The 22,696-nt window shown below is 55.8% G+C and overlaps 1 protein-coding gene across 1 annotated transcript; it reads right to left on the bottom strand.

The window, feature by feature from the left end:
• Nucleotides 1-508: 508 nt before the first annotated feature.
• Nucleotides 509-22,272, bottom strand: FGF5 (fibroblast growth factor 5). The gene is made up of 9 exons (XM_054514608.1): nt 22,219-22,272; nt 17,981-18,156; nt 16,315-16,652; nt 14,033-14,136; nt 8,504-11,199; nt 3,206-3,387; nt 2,268-2,345; nt 2,096-2,152; nt 509-1,750 (listed from the first exon to the last, which is right to left on the bottom strand). Exons 1-5 carry the CDS (start codon nt 22,270-22,272, stop codon nt 10,858-10,860), a joined length of 1,014 nt encoding a protein of 337 aa, XP_054370583.1. The 3' UTR covers nt 509-1,750; nt 2,096-2,152; nt 2,268-2,345; nt 3,206-3,387; nt 8,504-10,857.
• Between the last annotated feature and the right edge of the window lie 424 nt (nt 22,273-22,696).

Raw genomic sequence — 22,696 nt, 5'->3', positions numbered from 1 at the left:
GGGGCCTCACGGTCGCACCGCAGCCTCCCGGCGCTCACCCCAGGCCCTCTCCCGCGCACATCCAGCGGCGGTGGCGCTGCGGGCCGGGAGCACAGACGCGTTACGAGGCTCCATTCGCACCGGAGCCCGGCCGGGCCGCGGCCGCGCAGCCCCACAACCCCACCGGAAGGGCCGCGCGCCTTCCGCTACCGGCGCACAAGCTTGCCGCCCTGCCTCGCCATTGGCCGCGCCCGCGCGCCGCTCGCCGCGCTGATTGGACAGCAGCGCTAGGCTCCGCCCCCACATAGGAGGGCGGGGCCGGCGGGAGGGATTTCTGCCCTTCTATCGGGTTACTCTTAGCACTTAGAAAATTTATTTTTAAAAATCAGTTTGTGCCTAAACTCGCAGCTTGCAATAGGATTTTACCCTAGGCCCTACGGCTCGCAAAGCACGTTGACAAAGTGGTTAAAAGGGGTTTTGGCTCCTTAGGGCAAGCCACGCCCCCATCACTCCCAAAAAAGTCTCCTGCTCCCGTATTTATTAATTTATTTTCATTAAGAGGCTAGGAAAGCACACAGCTCAAAGTTTGAAGATGTAGAGAGCAGTGAAACAGTGGGGAAAGGGCAAGATGAACAAAGCAGGGGGAAAGACAAATGAAGTGAAATAAAATTGTGACTGCAGAGCACAGAATTGTCAGGGCAAAGACACCGTCCATGAAAAGCACACACAGCAACAAGTATGGAAAGGCAGAGCTCAGGAGAACAGCCTGAGGCTAACACTTGCATGAGCACAGCTTGAACTGCCCTGGGCAGAGATTTGGGGGAGCACAGGACAGGCAGGAGGCTGAGGGGGCACAGCAGGGGAAGCCCCACTGTGAGAGTGAGCTATTGGCATGCTGGGGCCAGCATCCCCATCTCTGCCAGCAGTGACAGGAACAGGGTCCAGGGAATTAGGGGAAAGCCTCAGAAACACTTCACCCGCTCCTTGGAGGAGCTTCTGAAGTCATCTTCTGTTTGTCTCACATGTTTGAAGCTCGTGAGCGAGCTGCCTCATGGCTGCTGTGGAACCACACTTGAGGCAGCATCTCCTCTGCCCAGTAGCCAGCCACAGCAGGATAAACAATGACCCTGGAATTATGGAGGGATCAAGGGGAATGACACTTTTATTTCAAGCAGGACAACCAAAGGAGATGAAGGAGGTGAGCAGGGTACACCTGCTCAGTGTCCCTGCCAAAACCAGGATATCACAACCATTCCTGCCTCCCAGAGCACCCAGCTGTGCCGTTGCAGGCACCTTCAGGGCTTTTCTTCAGCAACAAAGAGAGAGAAATCCAAGCTCTGGCTTCTCCCTTAAAAAGGGACCAGAGGCACTATTCCGGCTGAACACAGCACCAAAACCACAATGCTCTTCCTGGAGCAAAATGAAAGCTCTTGACAAGCCAAGAACACAGGGCAATCCTCCCTTGGAACTGAGGAAATTGATGCAGCTCTGCAGAAAGCAGCAATTTTAACTTGAGCCAAACCACCCTGAGCCAACCCAGCCATATTTCTCGCTGTCAAGATTTCTCTCGTCAAATAATCCTTCTCACGTGTTCCACCTGAGGTGTTCCTTCAAAACAACGTGGTTTCCTCGCCAGATTCATTTCAAAACTGTAGATCATACCTCACAGGTACTCGTGGGTACACTCTTCCAGCACAGGTTGCTGCTCCTCTCCCTGCTAGGGCCTGCAAGAAGTTATGGGTCAGTTCTTGTCCCATGCTTCCCAGTGACCCTGAGAAAGAAAAGTCCAACTCTTATTTAGAATCATCGCCACAGGTTTGGGTCACAATTGGATTAAGTATTCTGTAAATTACAGGAGATGGTCCTCAGCCTACTGGAGCTGGTTTGTCTCCGTCTCCCACTATCCTAACAGAGACTTCCTCATTCCACACCCCATTCAGTGAACACCCTGAGCTGGGAAAGCAAAAACAAGGGATATTTTGAAAACATCCCTGCCATGATGATGTCCAGACATGGGACAAAACCCTTCCCACCACCCTGCTGGCCTTTTCCCACTCTGAGTACCTCTGGAAATGCACATCCAAAGCCAGGTCAGACAGACAGTGATGTTTACTACCTGCCAGACACTGCAGCCACAAGCACCAGGAGCCTCAGAATTCCAATTCAGTGAACCCTGCGGGGAAAGCCAAGTGGTTGGTGCACAGACAAAATAAAAGTCACCATTTTTAATGGTTAAAGTATCCCTGGGAGTTACTGGCTGCTTACAGCAGCAAGCTTCATACACTTACAGTTCTGTAAGGAGCACCAATCTCAGGTTCTTTCCTTCTGAAGCCCAGCTCCAAACGGGAAACTCCTCACGACTGCTCCTGAGAGAGGGAAGAGGAACTTGAGGAGATCAGGAAAGCGACTCCGTGCCCTGAGCCCTGGTTCACCTGCCCGAACACCCGTAGTGCTTTTGTACCCCCCCCCCCACTCCCTGTTTTCCACGTTCGTATCAATAAAACAAACCCAAGCTCGTTTATATTAATAAAACAAACCAAACAAACCCAGGCTCTGCCGGCAGCCCCAGTCGCGCCCTCACAGCGCCGCCCCCGTCACGGCCCCGCCGCCTGCTCCCCACAGGGCTCTTCCCGCTCCCCGCTCACCTACAGCGCGGCTGCGGCCTCCACACCCGCTCGCTGCTCCATCATCTCACGGGGCCCGGAGACCGCAGGTCCCGGGCAGGGCAGCTCCGGGCCCGGGCGCTCCCGGTACCGCCGTCCCACACGGGCGGGACCGCCGCCCGCCGCTCTGCAGAACCGGCCGCTCCCCACAAGGCGGCAGCACTGCGCGCCGGAACACCATAGCGCATGCGCATCATCGGGGCGATATTTTGCCCTTAGACACCACGTGATGCGGAGCGTCAGTTCTGCACTGCGCATGCTCCAGTTTGCCCTCACTGACACGCCGCTCCTCCGCGGTCAGTGAGTATGCGCACCCTGCCGCTGCAGTACCGCATTGCGGCCGGCAGGTGTCCCCCCTGCGCCCCGCGATGCAGTGCGCATGCGCTGCTCCGGGTGCAGTTGCGCCGCGCAGCCGGCAGGCGGCAGCAGCGAGGCGCTGTCCCGTCCCGGTTCGGTCCGAGCGGGGAAACGGCGGGGCTCGGGGGCACAGCCAGGGCAGGGGGGCTCGGAAACGGCTGGGGATAAACTGAAATCGTGCTCGTCTGCGCTTGGGAAATAAATACCTGCTCGCTGTCTCCCAGGAAGGGCTTCTCCAGGTGGGAGTGCTGGGAAACGGGACTTGGCGCAGTGTGTTTGTTCCGGCTGTAGCTGCAGGGGCACCGCAAGGCACGCAGCTCTCAGCACTCTCTGCTCCAAACACAACTCTGGGATCCCCTGTAAGCTGTCTCTGCCGTGTGGTTTTCTCCTGGAAAAAATAAAGAATTTTTCATAGCAATTTGGAGAATAAATTTCCACAAAGGGAAGTAAGGAATAAAATCCTGCTCTAGGAGCCCTTGGGATCTGCAGGGCTGGTTAGGGAAGGGGACATTCGCTCCCTGCAGTGCACACACACCCACCTGCAGCACCCAGCCCAGCCTGCCAGCTGGGCTCTGCCAGCCCCTCTCTGAGCACCCTCCCTGTGCTGCTCCCTCTCAGGGCCTTTGGCAATCCAACCCTGAGCCTGAGCAGCCCAAAGCTCTGTCTGGCAGCCCAGGGACAAAGGGACACTCCCAGGGTTGAGGCACATTCCCAGCAAACGCTCCCAACAGAGCACAGAGGCACCCCTGGAGCTCCTGTGTGGGGCTGGCAGGAGGGCACAGCCCCCAGGTGGGGTGGCAGTGGCAGTGACAGCAGCAAAGTGCCACAGTCTGATAGCACAACACAGACACCAAAGCCAGCAATGCCCATGGGAGGGGCAGGTTTAACTTCAGCTCCCTGTGGTGCAGCATCACCTTCCACCACAGCCACATCCTGGGGAAAGCATCAAGGGGGCTCATAAAACCTCAGGATGCAACAAAATGCAGCATCTGTCACCCTGATCCTCTTCCAATAACCTCTGCTGAGAGCAGCCACCTCCCCAAGGCCTTCAGGCCTCACAGATTTTGTAGGGAACAGACCAAATTCCTCATCCTTAATCTAAATTTCAAGCACATTCTGTTAGAAAAATAGCAGACAGTATTTCATACACAATGATGTAACAGAACTACAAGGAATAACAGAATATACCAGGAATAACAGAAGATTTTCCATGAATAACCAAAGTTTCTTTTTCCCCTTGTCTGTCTGGGTCTGTAGAACCAAGTCTTTGCCATTGAGACACAGCTCTTAAGGGTTAAATCTCTCAAACCTTGCTGTTTCTCAGAGAACTGTGCCAGCACTGAGCTACTCCCGTGTGCCAGGATGGAAAAACTCAAGATAATAAAAAGTGATTTCTCCTCTCCCTCTCTGACCCATCACCAAAGCAGTTGTGTCAAACAACACCAACTCCTGAAACCCTTTGTGAGGTACCCAGCCCTCCTTGGGACACCAAACAAAGCAGGCATTGAAAAAGGAAGGAAAAACTCAAGCTTGTAGGAGGAAAAATTAGACCACTCTCCCCAGCTTCTGGAGGTAAAACCTCTTTAATCGTTCTTGTGCTAAACCTACTGCTTTGATTTTCTCTAGAAAAACAAAACAAAAGCCCCACAACCTAACCCAGGTCACAAGTAATGAAAGATGCTCCAAGTGCTTCCATCCCTGTGCACGAAGCAAACAGCCTGCCACCCCCACTCGCTGACACCAGGGCCAAAACACAGAGGCCAAGGACAAGAAAGGACCAAGGAGCAGGCTGTGGGATCCCCGTGTGCTGCACAAGAGCAAGCCCCAAGCCAGCAGCTGGGAAAGCACAGTGAAAATAGGCACCAAGTTTCTTGGTGGCAACAAGAGCAAAACTGCGGGAAATGGCAGGAGAAAGAGGAAAAGGCTACAGGAACAAATGAGCAGAGGTAAAGAACACATAATCCAGCTGTCAAGTCAAAGCAAATGCAGCTCTTGAGCTTCCCCTGCGTACACAACACCCCAAATCCGGTGCTTTCAGGGTGTGTGTTCCTGTAGCCCACCTGTGGTGGAGGGAGCTGGAACAAGGCACAGTCATTGGAGCATCCCTGCCTGAGGTACAATTTGCCAAAAATTAAAAAAAAAAAATTCTTTTGAAACTGTTTCTCTTTGTTAACTATTTAGCTCATTTTACCTCGAGTTCACACTTTACTCAGAGCTATCTCGGCCAAAAGAACCCTCACCCAGCAGACCATGAACTGCAGGAATCCACAGGCAAATCCATTTCTCAGATTCCAGCTCCATTTGCTTGAGGATTCATAAGAAAATGACAGAGTACTCCTCTAAAAAGGAAGCACTTAAACACATTTGATTCATTTAAGCCAAACATTTTCCCCAAACCACAATGAAAAAAGAGTAAAAAAAAGGACAACCAATTACTTCTTGTGTTGATTATTGTAAGACACCTCCAGGTGGGAAAACATTGCTGCCAGCCTAACAAATCCCCTGTCTACAGTACAAAGGTAACCAAACACCTCAGTCTCTTAAAAAGATACTTCACACTGTATTAGGAACATTAGGGACATAACACCTGGAATTAAGAAAAATTGCTTGGTTTCTGTACTTGAGGGATGACTTTCAGGCCCAATGGCCTGAGTGGTCCCCAGATACAAAACTCCCGCCCCTCCAAATTTGACACAAACACCCATGAGCAAATACCTATGATACAAATGACACCTAACACCTATGAAACAAACACCTGCCTGCCTGCTGGGCTTTTTCAGAAGCCTGCATAGCCAAGGCTGGAAATGCTCACAGGATTAAACAGTAAAAAGCCAGGGGGGAATGCAAACACAAAATAAAAGGATTAGTGCAGCATCACCTTAATATTCCACACAGTGATGGACAGAAAGAAGAAAAGCTGTTCTTGCAGTTCTCCCAGCTCTGGACCAAGGGTTTCAAGCAGCCAATATCATCCCCAGCTGGAGCTGTGGGGAGGCTCCCTCCTTCCCTCAGCCTGGCCTGACTCCTGAGGGGCCATGGGCATCCACAACCCCCAAGTGTCAGCACTCACAGCCTGCCAGAATGGACCATCTGCACCCACCTGGATAGCCCACACTGAGTACTTGGGTTTAAAGATGCTGCACTTCATGTTACAGATGTAGGAATGCTTTGGGATTTGGTGTTTCTAGTGCCGCCAGCCACTGAAACACAGTAAAAGAATGAACTGCACAGTAAAAGAATGAACGTCCATTCTGCAGAGGCCTGAAGGTCAATTATTCAGTTTATATTTTGGTGGGATCACTTGACATAACACCCAATGCAAAACATAAAAAATGAAAAGCAACATTTTCTCCCTCACTTTTAGTTTTCTAATTTAGTGGTCCTCCTAAAAACAGGATTTAAAAAACAGTAGAAACAAAGTGCAAGACCTACTGTTAACAAGTGTGCCAAAACACCTGCTTTCTGTGTGTTTTCTAAACAGAACATGTTTTCATTAGACCTGATTACTTTCCTAATAATCTAAATTTATATGTGTAAAAGTGCATCCAGTAGGCGCAGGTGTTTCTGAGCCCACACCTCGCAGCTAAAGGATCAGAGGAGGAGTGGCACAGAGGGATCCAAAAGTGCCGAAGAGAGGTTCAAGCTGACTGTGTTTGGGCAGGATTATTTGAGCCCAAAGTTCTCTGCAGCTGCCCCAAGCCTGGAGTTCACAGAAACAAAATGAGCTCCCCCTCCTGCCTCTTCTTCTGCCCTCCCTGATCAAGGGAGAATCACACAAAGCAAATGACAGTAGAGAAATGCTGAGACCTGTATGGCACCCCCAGGATGGCTGGCACCAGGGCTCATTCCCGCCTCTGGCTGATGGAACCAAACCCAAGTTTAGTTTGGATCTGTTCCATCTGGGATTTCAGGAGCAAACCTTTCTGTTTGGATCCAAGCAACCTCTCCTGGATTAACAACCTGTGGTCCTGTGGTGTCCCAGCTGTGGACTAAAAGACTCCCATTATTTTCCTTGGGTATGTTCAGGGCCAGATTAGACAGCACTAGGAGCAACGCAGTCTGGTGGAAATTGTCCCTGCTCACGGCAGGGGTGTGGACTGAGATGAACTTTAAGGTTCTTCTCAAGCAAAACCACTCTGGGATTCTATGATTCTGTGAAGAGTCAATCCTGCATACTAATTAAAAAAATATATAATTAAAAAGGCATTAAAAAAAAGTGAGTTTTTGCCTGAATTAGGAGCTTGAAACAGGATAGCACATGAGGTATGGCAATGGCTCAACTATGCAGCACATGTGCTCCTGGCCCCCAAATGCTACCAAAGACATTTGACACATGCTAGTAAATTATGCCATAATCATCTCACAGCACCAGAAAAAGGGGAAAATCACACAGGACAAGGAAGCTACTCAGTGGCTCTACCGTTCACCAGCTATGCTGACAACCTAAGTGCTATAAAAATGCTTTTTAGCTCCTCATAACAAGGTCCCCCCCAAACTACTTTTTATGGTAGTTGTTAATGTATTTTCCTCAAGAGGCCAGGAGAGCACACCAGTAAGTGTTTGAAGATGTACACACCTGTGCATCAGAGAGAAGCAAGGGCAGGAACAGAAAATCAGAGGGAACCAGACACAGGACACGATAATGCAGGACTGCAAAGCCCAGAATTGCCGAAGCAGGCTCAGCTTTCACAGCGAGCACACGCTGCCTGCCACAAGTGTGAGAAGGCACAGCTAAAAAAAAAAAAAAAAACCTAAAGCCCGAAACTGCATAAGCTCTGCCTGAGCTGCCCTCACCAGAGACTTTCGGGGAGTGCATCAATACAAGTTCCAAGGCTTTTCCAAGGCGAGTTGAGGGAGCAGGGACACACCGTAACAACACAAAACATCCCGGGTAGAGGAGCACGTACCTTGTGACAGCACCCACAGCCAAACAGGCGCTTGGCTTCCCTCCCTTCGTCCCCCGGAGCACACCTGCAAGTGACCGGCCCTGCCACCGAGATTGCCTGTGGGCATCCCGCTCCCCCTAGAGCTGGCTCCCAGCAGGGCGCACTGGCATTTCGGAGATGCGAATTCCAGCGTTTGGGAGCCTTGGGATGTCGCTGTGACGCAGCTTGTTCGAGCAGATCGTCCCTGGGAGCGACTCACCGCCCAAATCCTACTCCACAAGCCCTGCACAGAATCTCCCCCCTTCACCTTTCTGGGCCAGGAGCAGCTAAAGGCTGCCTCTGCCCACCCGAGCCAGCCCCGCTGCCAGCTCAGCTCACACCTCCGGACGGTGTTTGTGCCAAATTATTTGTCCCTCAGTAGCGGGGCAGGGGGGGGACACACCCTGTGTCTGCTCCAGTGCCCCTCGATGCTCACTGCTGAGGGACTCCAGCCCGGCCGGGGGGTCTCCAGCCCGGCCCCTCCTCCCGCCCTCCGTCCCTGAGATCCCTGAAGCACCCTAAGGGACCCTTCAGCTCTGACATTTGTTCATTTTTCTTTCCTCGCCTGCTCAGACTCACCAGCTCCATAGGAAATCCTCTTCCTCTCGCTCCTGCTAAAGGATGCTCCTTCCAAGCCATGGATTCGGGAGTGCAGGACACACACAAATCCTCCTGGGGGATGTGGAACAAGGCATATGCCTCGGGTAGGGGTGACTGCCAGGTGAAAAGGGATGGGAAGGCTTTTTTCCTCTCACAAGGTCGATGGATGTCTCCAAACCAGGGAGCTGGGGGGCAGTGCCAGCTCACTGCACGCTGCTGATCTCCTCACATCGTCCTTCTCAGCTCCACGTGGATTTGCACCTCCTCTGAAGGCAGAAATTGCCTGGAAAGGAACTTAGGAATCCTCTTCATCCTCTTGGGTTTCTGGCTTGTTCTCTCCAGCACTGCAGCGGTACCTCTGAGGTGGTTGAACAGGAAAGCAGAAACAGGAAAAACACTCCCAAAAAAAAAAATCAAATTTTAAATTTAAAATAAATATTGGCCACATTCTCAGGCCTTTAGTCCCCTGCTGCTGAGCAAGCCCCGTGAATTCCCGTAAAGAGGAGTGTCTGACAGGAATAGGCAGTGTCTGCTGGATTCCCCAATCCTGCTCTCCCTGCTCCCTGTTTCAATTGCACAACTATGTTTTAATTATTACCACAACAGCAAAACACCAGGTTTTGAGGGTTTTTCCCCAAAAAGATGGAAAAAAAGATGAAATCAATACCTTGTTTCCTCTGAGGGCATGCAGGGGCACCAAGACCAGCACATTTGCTCCTCTGTTATGTGCCTGGGCTGGGGCAGCACCTGCAAAGGCTCTGATTCCATCAGCTCACAGAGATGAACTGAGCACAAATCACTGGGATTCTGTCCCTGCACAGCCAGACAGCCCAGCTGGAAGTGAGGGGAGCGCAGAACACCCCTGCAGGACACACCTGCTCCAGAGTTGGGATGCTCCAGGGCACAGTTTGGAGGGCACAGCAAAGGGAGCACACCCATCCCTTCAGCTCTGCTCCACCCCATCACTGCTTGTTTTTCCCTTCAGGAGAAGGGAAGAAGGCACAAACAAGGCAAGAGATCACACAATCGGGTTATAAAATGAAACACAACAGTTTTATTCCAGCATCCCCGTCCCATGGAGCACACATGTCTGGCCAGGGGCTGCCAGAGGGATGACAAAGGCAAAGAACCACGATCCCAAAGGACACAGCCATTTGTACCACACTCAGATGCGGAGGGGAGGCTGATTATTGCTGCCGGACGCTGGCAGGGCTCATGTCCTGAGGGGCTCTGCCAACCTGAGCCCACCTGGGCTCCTATTAAGGCTTCATCGGTGAGGTTCGATGCTACCAGTGCCTGCACGAACGGCAACACTGCTAAACACCCACTGCAAACTTCGTGTGCACTGCTACTATCACGATGGAGAAACAATTCCACATCAGGGCCGCCAGGGTGGGGGAAACACTCCCCAGGAGACCAGCAGCTGTAACAGCACTTATTGCCACATCGCCACGCTCTCTGAAAAACAGAAACCTTGCTCCCTGCCTCTGCAAATGTATTGAGAGTGATAAAATAAATCAGCAGCAAAAAAGGTTGGATGAAGCCAGCGGGCACCTGGGGGCCACAGGCATCCCTATCCCGTGGGGATACCTGCGGGGGCGCTCCTCCAGGGAGCGGGAATGCCCCAGCACTGGGGCAGAGGTATTTCAAAGCAGGCATCCAATCCGTGCTTGGACGACAGGAAGAGACTCGCTCCTCCAGCTGTCCAGGGAAGAACGGGAGAGACCGCCAGGGGTGGGCTGCAAGCAGCCACCGTCCCCCGGCCTGCGACCCCCACAAAATACATCCACACATCCATTATTGCCAACAAAGGGTTTGGAGAGCACCCCGCACCACAGGTAAGGCGGCAGAGTTCGCAGGGCTTGGTCTCTGGGTTTAACCTACGGAAGGGAAGAGCTGGCTTCCGAGAGAAGGGAGAGGGACAGACCTGGATGCACGGTGCCTGAGGTATGGTCGGAGGAAAAAGTGCAGCAAGAAGGAGATGTGAGAAAACAAACAAAACCGCTTGGCTCTGAACATCTCTCTCGTGTGAAAATGATTGTCGAAGGAGTCACTAGTGAAAACAAGAAAACATGTTCGCTGTAGAGGTACCTTCCTACTCAAGGTCCCAACAACAGAACGCTCACCCGAGGTCCCGTCCAGTGCTCCCAGGAGGAGCAGGAATTCACGGCAGGAATTCTCCTTGGCACGCCTCCGGGGATGCCGCCGGGTCCGTGCGGTGAAGAGACGACCCCGATCCCGGCCCGGCCGCCCGGGAGCCTCCCGGTGTCCATGTGCGGAGGGAGACGCGGGTCCCCGCGGTGGGGTCACCCCCCGAGCTGCCCGGTGCGGCTCTACCCGAAGCGGAACTTGAGCCGGTACCTGGCGGGGCCGGGGCTCCTGCGCGGCGGGGCCGGGGCGGGCTTGGCCTTGGGCGGCGGGGGCTTCTTGTCGGGCAGGGCCACGGTGAAGGCGAGCTCGGGGGGCTGCGGCTGCCCGAAGCGGGGCAGGAAGTGCGTGGAGACGTGCTGGGGCCGGGCGCGGGGGCTGCAGCCGCGCTTGGCTTTGCCCCGCTTGTTGAGCGCCACGTACCACGAGCGGCCCGAGCGGGGACTGCGGTGCACGGCCGAGGCGTAGGTGTTGTAGCTGTTCTCCTGGAAGCGCTCCCGGAAATGGCAGTCCACCGTGAAGCGAGCCTGCGTGGACACACGGGGGACACCGCTCGCAAGGGCCGGGGGGCAGCTGTGCCCCAGCCCCAGCGCTCCCTGGCTGGGCTGCCTCCCCAAAACCGGCCCTAGGGAGCGGCTGGAAACAGGAGCACCAGGCACCTGACGGGAAAACCCCTGGTGGAGGTACTTCAGGAGCTGCTTGCCACACAGGTTTGGGCTTTCCTGGGGAAAAACATCCCCAAACCAAAGAGCAGAGCCCAGCACTGCACCTGTGTACCCACAGCCCCGGAATCCCCGTCTGTAGCACCTGGCAGCCCCTCCCAAATGCTCTGCCAGGCTTTAATCTGATGGTGGGCATGGCACCCGGTGGCCCAAGAGCTTTCCCAGCTCCATTCCACAGCAACACCTCCAAACCACGGACATGGAGGAGATGCTGAGCTCTGCAGCTCCCTAACCAGCCACCCAGAGCAAGACCCAACCCCCAGTAGGACTTTGTAAGCACAAGGAAAATGTTCAAAAGCCCAGATTTAGCCCAAGAAGCGGAGCCTTACGGCACTAGTGACAGAGCCCACAACCTGCCACACACATTTCGCCTCTTAGCACTTGGATTTAGGCCTTCTTCAGCTTGGCTGATCCTGAGGGACACCACCTCTGTGACTCATTTCTGCTCTCCCCACCTTCCATACACCCTCCCCGCTGCCTACCCTGTGCACAGGCCTCCACCTTCCCCAGCTTTGCTGACCCTTGCTGCTCCCTGCAGCCCCAGTGCTCAGGCAGGACATTCCACATGCCTGGGAAGTGTATCAGCAGCTCCCTCACCATGATCCTGTCAGACTTGCCCACGTCCCAGCCTCTCAGCTTATCACTGCACCACTCCAGCCTGGAAAACCCATTTTTTTTCCCCTTTCCCCACATAGGGCAGGGGTGGCAGTCACAGCACATAGCTTGCTCTGCAGAGCTCCAGAGCAGTCCTGAAGTCAAATTTCCAAACCTAGTTGAGCAGAGATTTGGCCCAGCAAGGAATGCAGCAGCTCCTGGGAAAGGAGAATTACCTGGACAAATCTGTCCCCCTGGGGTCTGTGCTGGACAGGCACACAACCCCTCCCACCCTCTCCGTGCTAAAAATGGCCAAACAGGAGAGCGAGGGTTTACCAACGAGGAAAAAGCCATCTGTGCACGCAACTGATAATTGCCGGGATAACTGTCATCTTCCGAAGCTGGCGCCTCTAAAAATGAACCACTCGGCAATTTAATTAAGCTGGCATAAAAAAAAAAAAAGAAAATAAAAGAAAGAGAAGGAGGAGGAGGAGAATGCCTGTGAAACACCGAGCTGGGATGGAGCAGAGCCCAAGAGCGAGTTTTGGAGGAGCCCAGATTCCTGCAGGAATGAGTTTTGCCTGCGGTCCAGCGTGGAGCCCCCAGCCTGACTCCCGTATCAAAGCTCTGCCCTGAGTGACGGGCACAGGACGTGCTTTGTGCTGCTCAGCACTCATTAGGCCATGAAATAACCCCCATCCTGCCAGCGCAGCAAAGAACAACAGATGCTGGGTTTGCATTATTGGCATTGTTCAGCCCAGCAATCTCGAGACATTTGGGTCAAGTTTCTACAAATCTGCAGCTCTCACCCGAGCAGGGCATCGCGTGTCCTCACCCCTGCCATGACCCTCCCACTGAGGTCCCTCTCTGGCCCTGCCCTTTGTGTGTCAACAATTAACTGTGCCCCAACGAGGCTTGATTTAATTTAATGCCTGTGCCAGGGCATAAATCAAGGCTGCAGCTCAGATAAGAGGCCCATTGTATGCCAGAGGGGAAGGCTCTGGAGGGTCCAGCAATCTCCTCTCCATCCTTTCCCTCTCCTCCTGCTCTCACCTCATATATTTTCCTCCACAGAACCATTCCCCTTCTCCCTTAGATCCCATTCATACTCCTAGGTGATTTCTTAAAAGAAGCAAGCACCAGCTCACCCCTTAAGCATCGGTAGGCTGCAGGAGCAACACACCAGAAAGGCTTAAGGGAGAGAGAGGTGAGTTCAGAAATCCCCCTGGAGGTGATCTGCGGCCTCGGGCAGCGCAGGCACATCCGTGACATCCCCCCGGCACCGGGAGGTTTGTCTCGGAGCTGCGGGGTGGGTAACAGCCTTTTCCTTTTCCCCAGCCTTCAGCCCTGGCCGGGCTCCCTGGGAAGCACCTTCAGGGATGAAATGCTGCCTTACAAATGCCCCTACATGCGCACACACCTTTCAGAGGCACCGACTTGGGTGCAAGCACAGGGGCTCACTGTGTTTGCTTAAAAGATCCCTGGAGCTGACAGCAAGAAACAGGGAAGCAGCATCCCGAGGTTGGAACCAGCAGCGAAATCTGCTAATGGATTCCTTCGACACGAAGAGCTGGGAAAAGCATCATGAGAACTGCAGGAAACCTCAGCCTTCACGAAAACATTCTGCAGAGGAAAGTGACCGGGATTTTCCCACCCTGGCCGCAGCCCGGCCCTCACCTGCCCGAATTCCCTGTCGCCAAGGGCAGAGCCAGCCCGAGCCGCGGCGCTGCCGGCGCCACGCGTGCTGCCCGCCGGGAGGAGACATTTGGCTAAACCCTTCTGCGCGATCTGCGGCAGCTAAAAATAACCCGGCCGTGCTCGGGGAGCAGGCTCTGCTGATGCAAACCACACCGAGCGCGCTCCTCACACTTTAAAGCCCCGAGCAGGAAGGTGGGCTCGGGGGGCTGCGGCTCCACCTGTCCCCTCAGTGTCTGGTGGCGCCGGTGCCGCCGTGCCGGCACTCTGGAGGTGTCACAGAGCCTTTAAAAATACACCACACATACTGGTAAGGGGGGGGGGGGGGGGGGGAGGGGGGTTTACTTACACTTGCATGGAGTTTTCCTTTTTTTGACATCGCTAAAAATTTGTTGCTGAAAACTCCTCGTATTCCTACAATCCCCTGAGACACAGCAAATATTTCCAAAATACCTAGGATGACAGAAATCCCAGAATAAATCACAGTTCTTTTCACATCGGCGTGACAGAGAAAAAAATAAATACAACTTAGTCTGACAGGTTTGCATTTCCTCTCCCACGTCCCTGCTCCTTCCTCAGCTGTCTGGCTCCACCCAGCTCCTGCTCCATCCCTCTGCCTCCATCCACGCTGGGATGGATACGGGCTGCTGGCTGGGACTTGCGGGTTTTTTTGGTTCTTTTGGTTTTTTATAATTGCATTTTGGGACAAAATTCCTGGCTGGGCTGTGGTAGAACAAGTTAACCACTGAGGAAACCACCTACACCAGCCTGCTGGGATCAGAGCTGCCCATGCTCATCCCACAGACTCTGCACTCGGGAAGTCTGGGTACCACAAGCCAGCTGGGACTGGAGGCACCCCTGAAGCTCCCTCACAGCCCAGCCTGGGGCACTGTGCAGCCCAGCCACGGCAATAATGTGACTTTTCTGAGCGTGATGGGGGCTCTGGCCCCCGATGGGGCACACAGGACCTGCAGCTCGTCTGACACAGGAACTGCAGCCTCCGAGCATCCCTCAGCAGCAGCACCGACATGTCACCTCCCCGGGTGGTGCAGGGTAACTCGGGCACAGGGCCAGGCGCCCCCCAAGCCCTGCCAGCTGGGGGGCACCACCACGTCCCCAGATCACCCCTCGCACCCCGGGGAGCCGGCACTGCTGACCCGCTGCAGCCCCAGGCGCTCCGTGGCCACGGCCCCGGAGGGAGGAGCCCGCCGAGCATCTCGTCCGGCCCCGCAGGGCCGTGGGATTAACGTGGTGCCGGGAGCCGCCGCGAAGCCATGCTAAATCCCCCAAGGCTGGGTGTCGGATCACGGCTTCCCACGTTTATTTTAAGGAGGAAGCACATCCCCCTGAGGCACCCCAGTGCCAGCACCAAGGGCCTGGGGCACTTTGCGGGGGTTACAAGCTGCCACACCCCACAGGCCACGGGGCTCAGCAGCCCCACTGGAGCAGGGCAAGTCCCTTGTCAAACACCTGCCTGTCCCCAAGGGCACCCCAAACCCTCCTGCCCTTTGGGGGTGGCCCTGCTGCCATGGCAGACACACTCTTGTTTGTTGGGGTTGCCCGGGGTCAAGCCCCATTTCCCAGAGGCCAAAGCCCGGGTTTCCCTGCCAAAAGCCATCCTCTTCCTCCCGAGGGCCTCCTGAGTGCCACAGCCCAGCACTGCCCCCCTGTCACCAGCGGGGGCTGGCTCTGCTCCCACGTGTGGAGCTAGTGTCCCTGTGGCCTTTCCGGGGGGGATAGCTCAGCTTAAGGAGGAAGGAACTGCACATAATTCAGGTCTCTGCAGGACAGCTGTAGCACCAAACCTCTGCCAGCCCTTCCAAACCCATGTCTCCCAAACAGCCATGGAGTGGGGGTCCCCTTTTCCTATCCATCCCTTAAACCCCTCCAGGCTACGTGTCCTGCTGTGCCCACCAAACACTGAGCAGAGCTCCTGACATTCCTGCCCAGGGGCTGCTCTCCCTCCTGGAGCCACAGCACAGTCTGGGCCCCAAATCCTTTGGTCCTGGGCAGATGTGGTGGCTGCTGCGTGAGTGCTCCCGACAGCTGAGCTACTGCCAGGGTCACCTCGGGCCCAAGCCCCCGGGCTCCTGAAGGGATTTTTCATCCCCACCTGCCATTTCATTCCCTCCAGCAGGATATCATGGCAACTCCGACCAGAGGATAAGCCATGAGTTAGCACAGCTTTCTCTCAGGGGAACGTCAGCCTCAGTCCTATTTTTAAACTGAATATATCCTATCGCTGTGCTGGGAGAATGAGAATGCAGCGAGAGGGATGGAAAAGTCCCACTGGGAAAGGACCGAAAAGGGGCAGCATCTCCTTCTCCCACAGGTGCCTGGCGAGGGGCTAGGGTGGCAGTGCAGCCCTCAGGCTCTCACACCATCCCCTCGGGCTGGGCAAACTCCCCGGTGGCGCTTCCCCGAGGAACACAGGCATCTCCCATGTATCCCACAGAGCATAGCCCCCCCAGCACCCCAAACGTCCCTTCCCGGGCCCGCCGGGGCTGTAGCTCACCCCAGGCGAGGGCCACAGTAGCGAGGGGCTCCGTGAGCCCCGCGGGGATGGGAAACCCGCAAGGACGGGGATGCTCAGCCCCGGCAGCCCCCCCAGAGCTCCCGCTCCCCACTCACTGAGCGGACTCGCGTCGTGGGCACCGTCCACGCGGCCGTCGGGGTGCAGCTGGAGGTGGAAGCCGATGCCCACCCGGCAGTACAGCCGGCCCCGCCGCCGATCCGGGCGGCTCCGCGGGAAGCGGCTCGGCCCCGCCGCCGCCGCCGGGGAGGAGGAAGAGGAGGAGGAGGAGGAAGACGCGGGGGCGTTGCGGCCCCGCTGCGCCCCGCCGGGCACCTGCTCTCGCCGGGCGCGGGCGGGCAAGGCGAGGAGGAGGAGGAGGAAGGATGGGCTCATGCTGCCGGCGGGCGGGAGGAGGGAGGGAGGGAGGGCGCCGCATCCCGCTCCGCTCCGAGCCCTGGAGGGGGGGACCGAGCACGGGGGGAGCCGGGCCGCCCCTCCCCGCTATTTATAACCGGGCGGCGGCCCCGCACCTGTGCCCGGCCCCACGCCCCCCCACCCCCCTCCCACCCCCCGTGCCCGCGGCAGATGCGGGGCTCGGGGTGCATCTCTCTGGGAATTAACTTGTCCTCCTCGCCGGGACGAGGCCGCGGGGCTGCAGGACCCTGGGACAGGCTCGGGTTGCAGCCCCCCGCCCGGGGTTCGGGGGGTGACACGGCAGCTGCGCGCTCAGCCCAGCCGCGGGCAGGGGGCTCGGGGCAGCCCCCGAACACAAAGCCGCTCTCCCTCACTCACGGGGCCCCGCTCAGCCCTCGGAGATAACGGGGGGCCCCATCACGACCCCCCAATGGCATCTCACGGCCTGCAGAGAAGTGGTGGCGGCCCTAATCGATCCACAACATCCTCCTCGGTTCCCAGGCAAGGGGTACACAGCCCCAGCCTCCTGCCACCGTCAGGGTGACAGCACACGTGCCCGGTGTCCCCCAGCACCATCGGCCGAGCTCCTCCCCAAACACAAACACACCAACCACACAGCATCGCCGCGGAGGGGGAGACCCCGCAGCAACAGCCCATCCATCCCCCTGGCGCAGCTCTGCATGGATTAGGCTTTCCTCAGCTCCTAGGGCCGCTCCATGTCCTCAAAGCCACTGGAGAAACCTCACCTCGCCCAAAGCCAATAGGGTCAGACACGCCCTGCCCGGCCCGCAGCCCCCACTCCGCCCCTGTGTGCCCTCAGCGCTGCTGCCAGCCAGGGCTGTCCCCGAAACCCCACCAGGAGCTGCCCCTCGGCCTGCCCAGGGGTGCTGCTGGCTGGAGGGCTCGTCCAGGCAGGGATCAGGTTCGGCAGGAAGGAGGCAGAGTCGGTGGCATGCCGGAGGGTGACCTCTGCCTCCCGAGGAAGCTGAAGGTCAGGGGCACACGGAGGGAGGGATGCGGGCTTGAGGAGCTGCATCCAGCCTGGGTGACACCTGGCACAGGCTGGTGCGAGCAGATGATCTCACAGCATTGCTGCCATTTCAAACCATTTCTCAGCAGATATCTATATCCACAGAGCTATATGCACGGTGTTATATATAGACATGTATACATAGACTGCCCTATATATAGATGCACATACCTGCAGGAAGGTCAGGGCACTCAAACCTTGTTTACTTCTCCCAGCTGTAGTGGTTAGCCCGGCAAAAGCCATGACTTCCACTTACCCACCTCCTCTTGAATTACACGCACATGCCGATTCCCAATCCGGATCCATGAGAAGAATGAGGAGCTGCAAGACTTCCTCACCTCTTGAGGTGGTGTTTGTGCGAGACTTCCTGTAGCAGCACAGCTGAGGAGAGAAGGCCACCTTGCTCCAGGAGGACTTCCTCTTGGGCATCTTGGTGTAAAGGCTGCAGCTGGTACAGGATCACGGGAGCAAAATCCCTGTTCTCCATCTGAGGCAGCAGAAACCACTTCTGCCCCTGAAAGTAAAAAGCAAATTCAAAAATGTTCAGAGTTACCATCCTGAGGGTGAGCGGGCACAGCAGCAGGCCATGAGCAGAAAGGAGGCACCTGCATGCCCAGGCCAGGGATATTCACCTTGAGAAAACTTCTGTGGCCAGAGGTTCACCAGCAAGTCCAGCCCCCTCAGCTTCCACCCTATCATGCACCCTCACAGTTCCCAACAGCACTCCTGGCACCACCCTGGCTGCCAGGCATCCTCTGCTTACTCACACTGCTGTTATTTCCCCCCTGAAGAATTCCCAGACAACCCAAACCTCTGAGAGGGGGGGGGGGGGGGGGGGGGGTGGCCACCAAGAAGACACACCAGCCAGGTGTGCTTGCCCAGGCTGGTCCCCGAGACCTGCTTTTGGAAGGACCCCCACTGCAGTGAACATTCCTGACCCTTTCTGGGGGGTCCCAGTGAGGCAGCAGAGCCCTTGGGGATTCAATGATTGCCTGCACTCCTTGTTGTGGAATGGGACAGCTGCAGGACAGCATCCCCCTTCCCTGGGGACTCCCTTGTGCCCCTCAGAGCAACACCCAGCCACCCTCACTATGGAGAAGTGACTCACACAAGTCCCCATAGCACAAGGTGTGTTTTCATCCTCACTGTGATACTTCAGAGCTCACAAACAGTGATGTGTAGTTATGGGTGCTTCCTAATTCTTCCCCTGCCTAATACATCCGTTTCAAATACTCCAGGCACTCCTGCAGCACAGCTCAAAAAAAGCCCCAAAGAACACCAACATAACAACAAACCAAACACGAGGTTTAAACCTAAATAAATAAGCAGACGTAATAGTGAACTTCCCAGAGCAATTGTGTGTAATTGCCTTTGGCAGTAGCAACCCTCACTCACACACACCAGCAGCTTCGGAAGCCTAATGCTGATGTTATGTTATTTAAATTATTCAGGGCTCGGTTACAGAGAAAACTCAGCAAATGGGGAGGCAAAGCTGTGTTTCAAGTGTAAAATTCCCCGACTGAAGATGAGAAGGACTCTTCTGAACCTGTTTGATCTGCTGCAGAGCATCGGGCCTGCGAGCTGTACCAGAGAGGTGCTTCCCCCCTCCCTATGTCAGCCTGGTACTGCTAAATTGCCACTTAAAAATATGCCAGGCCAAGCGTGGGGAGACATGAGACCAGCCAGCAGAGCCTGGAAACAAAACCCCTGCAACAAGGATGTGCCTGAAGGAGACACCACAGTCAAAGGGGGATGGCTGGTCCCCAGATCCCCCCACACGTCCCTCTGGAAGTGTCCCCTCTCCCAAAACATACAGAACTGCAGCTGCTCCAGGAGCTTTACAGAACCAAGTGTTGCACCAGGAGGAGGTGCATTAAAAAAGGTTAATTTAATTAGGATGATTGTCCAAACCTGTTACCAGGAGGGAGGGTGTGCATTAGAACAGGTGAATTCAATTAAGATGATTGTCCTCCTCTTATGTAATTAAGATGATTATTACCTTCGGGTGGTGGGGAAAGCACAGGTGCAAGTGGTTAACATGCCCCACGGGCACGAATGTCACCAAGATCACTCAGAAACCACCTCAGAAGCCACCGGGATAAGGAAAGAAAAAAATTCTAACAAGTGAAAAGCACTATGTCTTTAAATAAAGCTCAGAGCACTCCAGGCATTCCAGCATTCTGCAGGGCAGCAGTGTATCTCACAGAAACACCCCCCCTGTGTTTTGGTTTTTGTTTGTCTTTGTTCTAAGCGCACCACTAACACGTTCTGTACTGGCCGGGTCTTTCCCCACTCCAAATTGGTCCTTAGCAGCAGGGAAAGCAGGGAAGGAATACCGTACAGTTAATGGCATTTTCAAACAAGGGAACCACTTCAGCCTTTCCTAGACACCCACAGCTGAACAAAGCTTTTTCCAGAGCTTGGTGTTGCAGTGAAATCCTAGCAGCTGATTTTCCAAATGTAACCAGTGAGAGGTTAACTGGAGATGGGCACTGCACACAGAGGAGCTCGGCCTCCTTGCAGCAGTGGCAGCACATCTGTCTGTCTGGCACGCTGCTCTTCACACACAGCACAAAACCCAACACACAGATTTTGGGGTGGCCTCCGCAGGCTGGCTGTGAGGATGCTCAAGGGTTGTGAGAGCCTCGCCTGTACACCTCTCTCCAGACCTAAGGGACAGAATCCACATGACATTCTGTACAGCCCGTGCCCACGCTGGTGAGCAGTTCAGGTGCCCAGTGCTAATCCATTCCCAAACCTACACAGGCACAGCTCCTGCTGGCTTGGGCAGGAGGGGATCAGGCCCCAGGCAGGCAGCTAGCCCCAGCTCCAGCCCAAAGTGCTCAGCCTGTGGGTCTGCTGCCCATGGCTGCCTTCAAACAGAAACCTCTGTGGGTGCAAAGCTGCCTTCTGCTCCCCAGGAACAGCATTGATATCAGGATTTGTTGAATTATTATCACTGTTGTGATTTGCAGTGGGGCCCAGCTACAGGGAAGATGGAGCAGTCTAAGGGCTGCAGGGCACAGGGAAGGGGCTCCCCAAATCTGAAGGCTGCTCATCCTTACTCCCAGCTCCTACTTGCTGTTCCTCTGCAGCGCATCAAAGATGCCCCTTGTGGGTAGGTTTCAGAGGCAAATGCATCTGTGGGCTCTGGCAGAGGCTTACAGGGGCAGCTCTGTCCCAGAGAAATGCCCAGGCGATGCCCCAGAAAGGAATTTTCTGGGCTGTGGTGTCGGGTGAGGACCCTGCATGGGGGAAAGCCAGCTGGTGGGTGCCACAGCCCAGCCAGCTTCTATGCTGTGCAGAGACACAGCATAGCATCAACCGCAGACAGGGAAAAACATCTAAAGAACAAAAAAAAAACCCAAAAAAAACCCAAAAAAAAAAAAAAGAAGGAAAAAAGAAAATATGAAAAGAAAAAAAAAATCTCTTCCTATTTCCCAAGCAGCAGAAATGATGATAAAGGAGCAGTATGTGGTAATGGTACCCTTGCTGACCTGAGGAGAGCCAGCATGGCTCTGGGGAATGAGGGAGGTGCTGTGGCCAAGCCCTGATCCCAAAACGCCCAAGGGGAACCCTCTCCATACAACACCCAATTCGTCAGGATCATGGGCACTGCCTGCCCTTATCACAGCATGTTCTGCTTGTGCAGGAAGCATCAGTTGGAGTTTGATTTATCACTTTGGAGTTCGATATCCGATTTCACCAAAACAAAGTCTTGGATTAAATTCCCTAGCCTGTAGATTTTTGTGCTTTTAGACAGAAACAGCGTGAGCTTTGTGTGGCAGTAACAATGCAGGCACCTGCTGCACCACGCGTGCCCTGTCTAACAGTGCTTTTAGGGGGCTGACTGCAACTCCTGATCCAACTCCAGTGAGAGAAGTCCTGGGGTTCAGCAGAGTGCCTTCTGAGAGAGTCCCAAGGAACGCACAGAAAGCACGGTGCTGCAGGAGGCTGCCAGGGCAAGGGGCACAGCACACCACACGGCTGTGAAAAGCCATACAATATTTGGGGTAGATGGAGGAGACTGAAACCTGCGGACGTGTGCTGGGTTCCCGAGCGCACCTTCGTGCAGGGGAAGCACCATCCCTCCAGCAGCAGCAGCACCCGGACAAGCGCAGGGAGCCAGGCAGAGCATAACTAACACCGCCGCTGTGAACCTCCCCGGCTGCGGGAGGGAGCCGGCCCCAAAGCCGGCCCGGGGCTGCCGGAGAGGCGAAGCTGCGGCGGCAGAGGAGTCCTGAGCACCATCCCCGGGGGAAGGTGCCCGCCGGGGCCCGGAGCACAGCCGCTAGCCCCGCGGCGGCCCCGCTAGGTGGCGGTGCCCACCCGCCGCTGCCGCCCCCGGCATTCCCGCAGCCCGCCCGCATCCCCCGGAGCCCGGGGGAGCATCCCGGGGAACCCTCAAAAGCGGGACGCGCAGGGGTGGCACCGCTTTTTAAGGAAAATCCACGGGATAATCAGCGTCTCGCCCCCGCAATTAACGGCGGCAGGTGAGGCTATGTGTATTCCAGAGGCAAGGAATGAGAGCAGGGGGCTGCTCCGGATCCTGGCGTGGCTTGGAGGCTGTTGGTACCGGGGTGCTGCGGTCAGCGCGCTGAGAGCGAGCAACATCAGCGGGAAGCTGCATCACGCGTACCCCGTGCAAACCCCAAACCCCACGGCCGCCGACGCAGGTGGCGCCTGGACCCCACTGATGTGACACTGCGGGCTCCAGCCTTGCATAGCTCCGGCTTTGGGGTATTTTCCCTACCAGTTACCTGGAACAGCATCGGTGCCGGGGTGATGGCAGCCTGTGTGTGGAAATGGGTTTCCTGCATATCCCCGGGCTGTGCGTGCCCCGGTGCCCCCCCGTGCCCCCCAAAGCGGGGCTGGCACTGAACGCACCCGCTGAAGGCTGTGCACCCGTGCCCGGGAGTGTCCCCCTTGTCCTGGCCCTCCCGGGTGCCCCTGGCTGCGATGTCACCACCACGGTAATGCACCAGGACAGAGGGGACCCACCCCTGGCCCCTTCAAGCGCTCCCTACCCCACGACACTGCGGGCTGGGGGCTTC

This window comes from Molothrus ater, chromosome 4, assembly GCF_012460135.2.
Source record: "Molothrus ater isolate BHLD 08-10-18 breed brown headed cowbird chromosome 4, BPBGC_Mater_1.1, whole genome shotgun sequence".
NCBI classification, from domain to species: Eukaryota; Metazoa; Chordata; class Aves; order Passeriformes; family Icteridae; genus Molothrus; species Molothrus ater.
The sequence above is the reverse complement of the archived record's forward strand: the minus strand, read 5'-3'. Positions and strand labels throughout refer to the sequence as shown.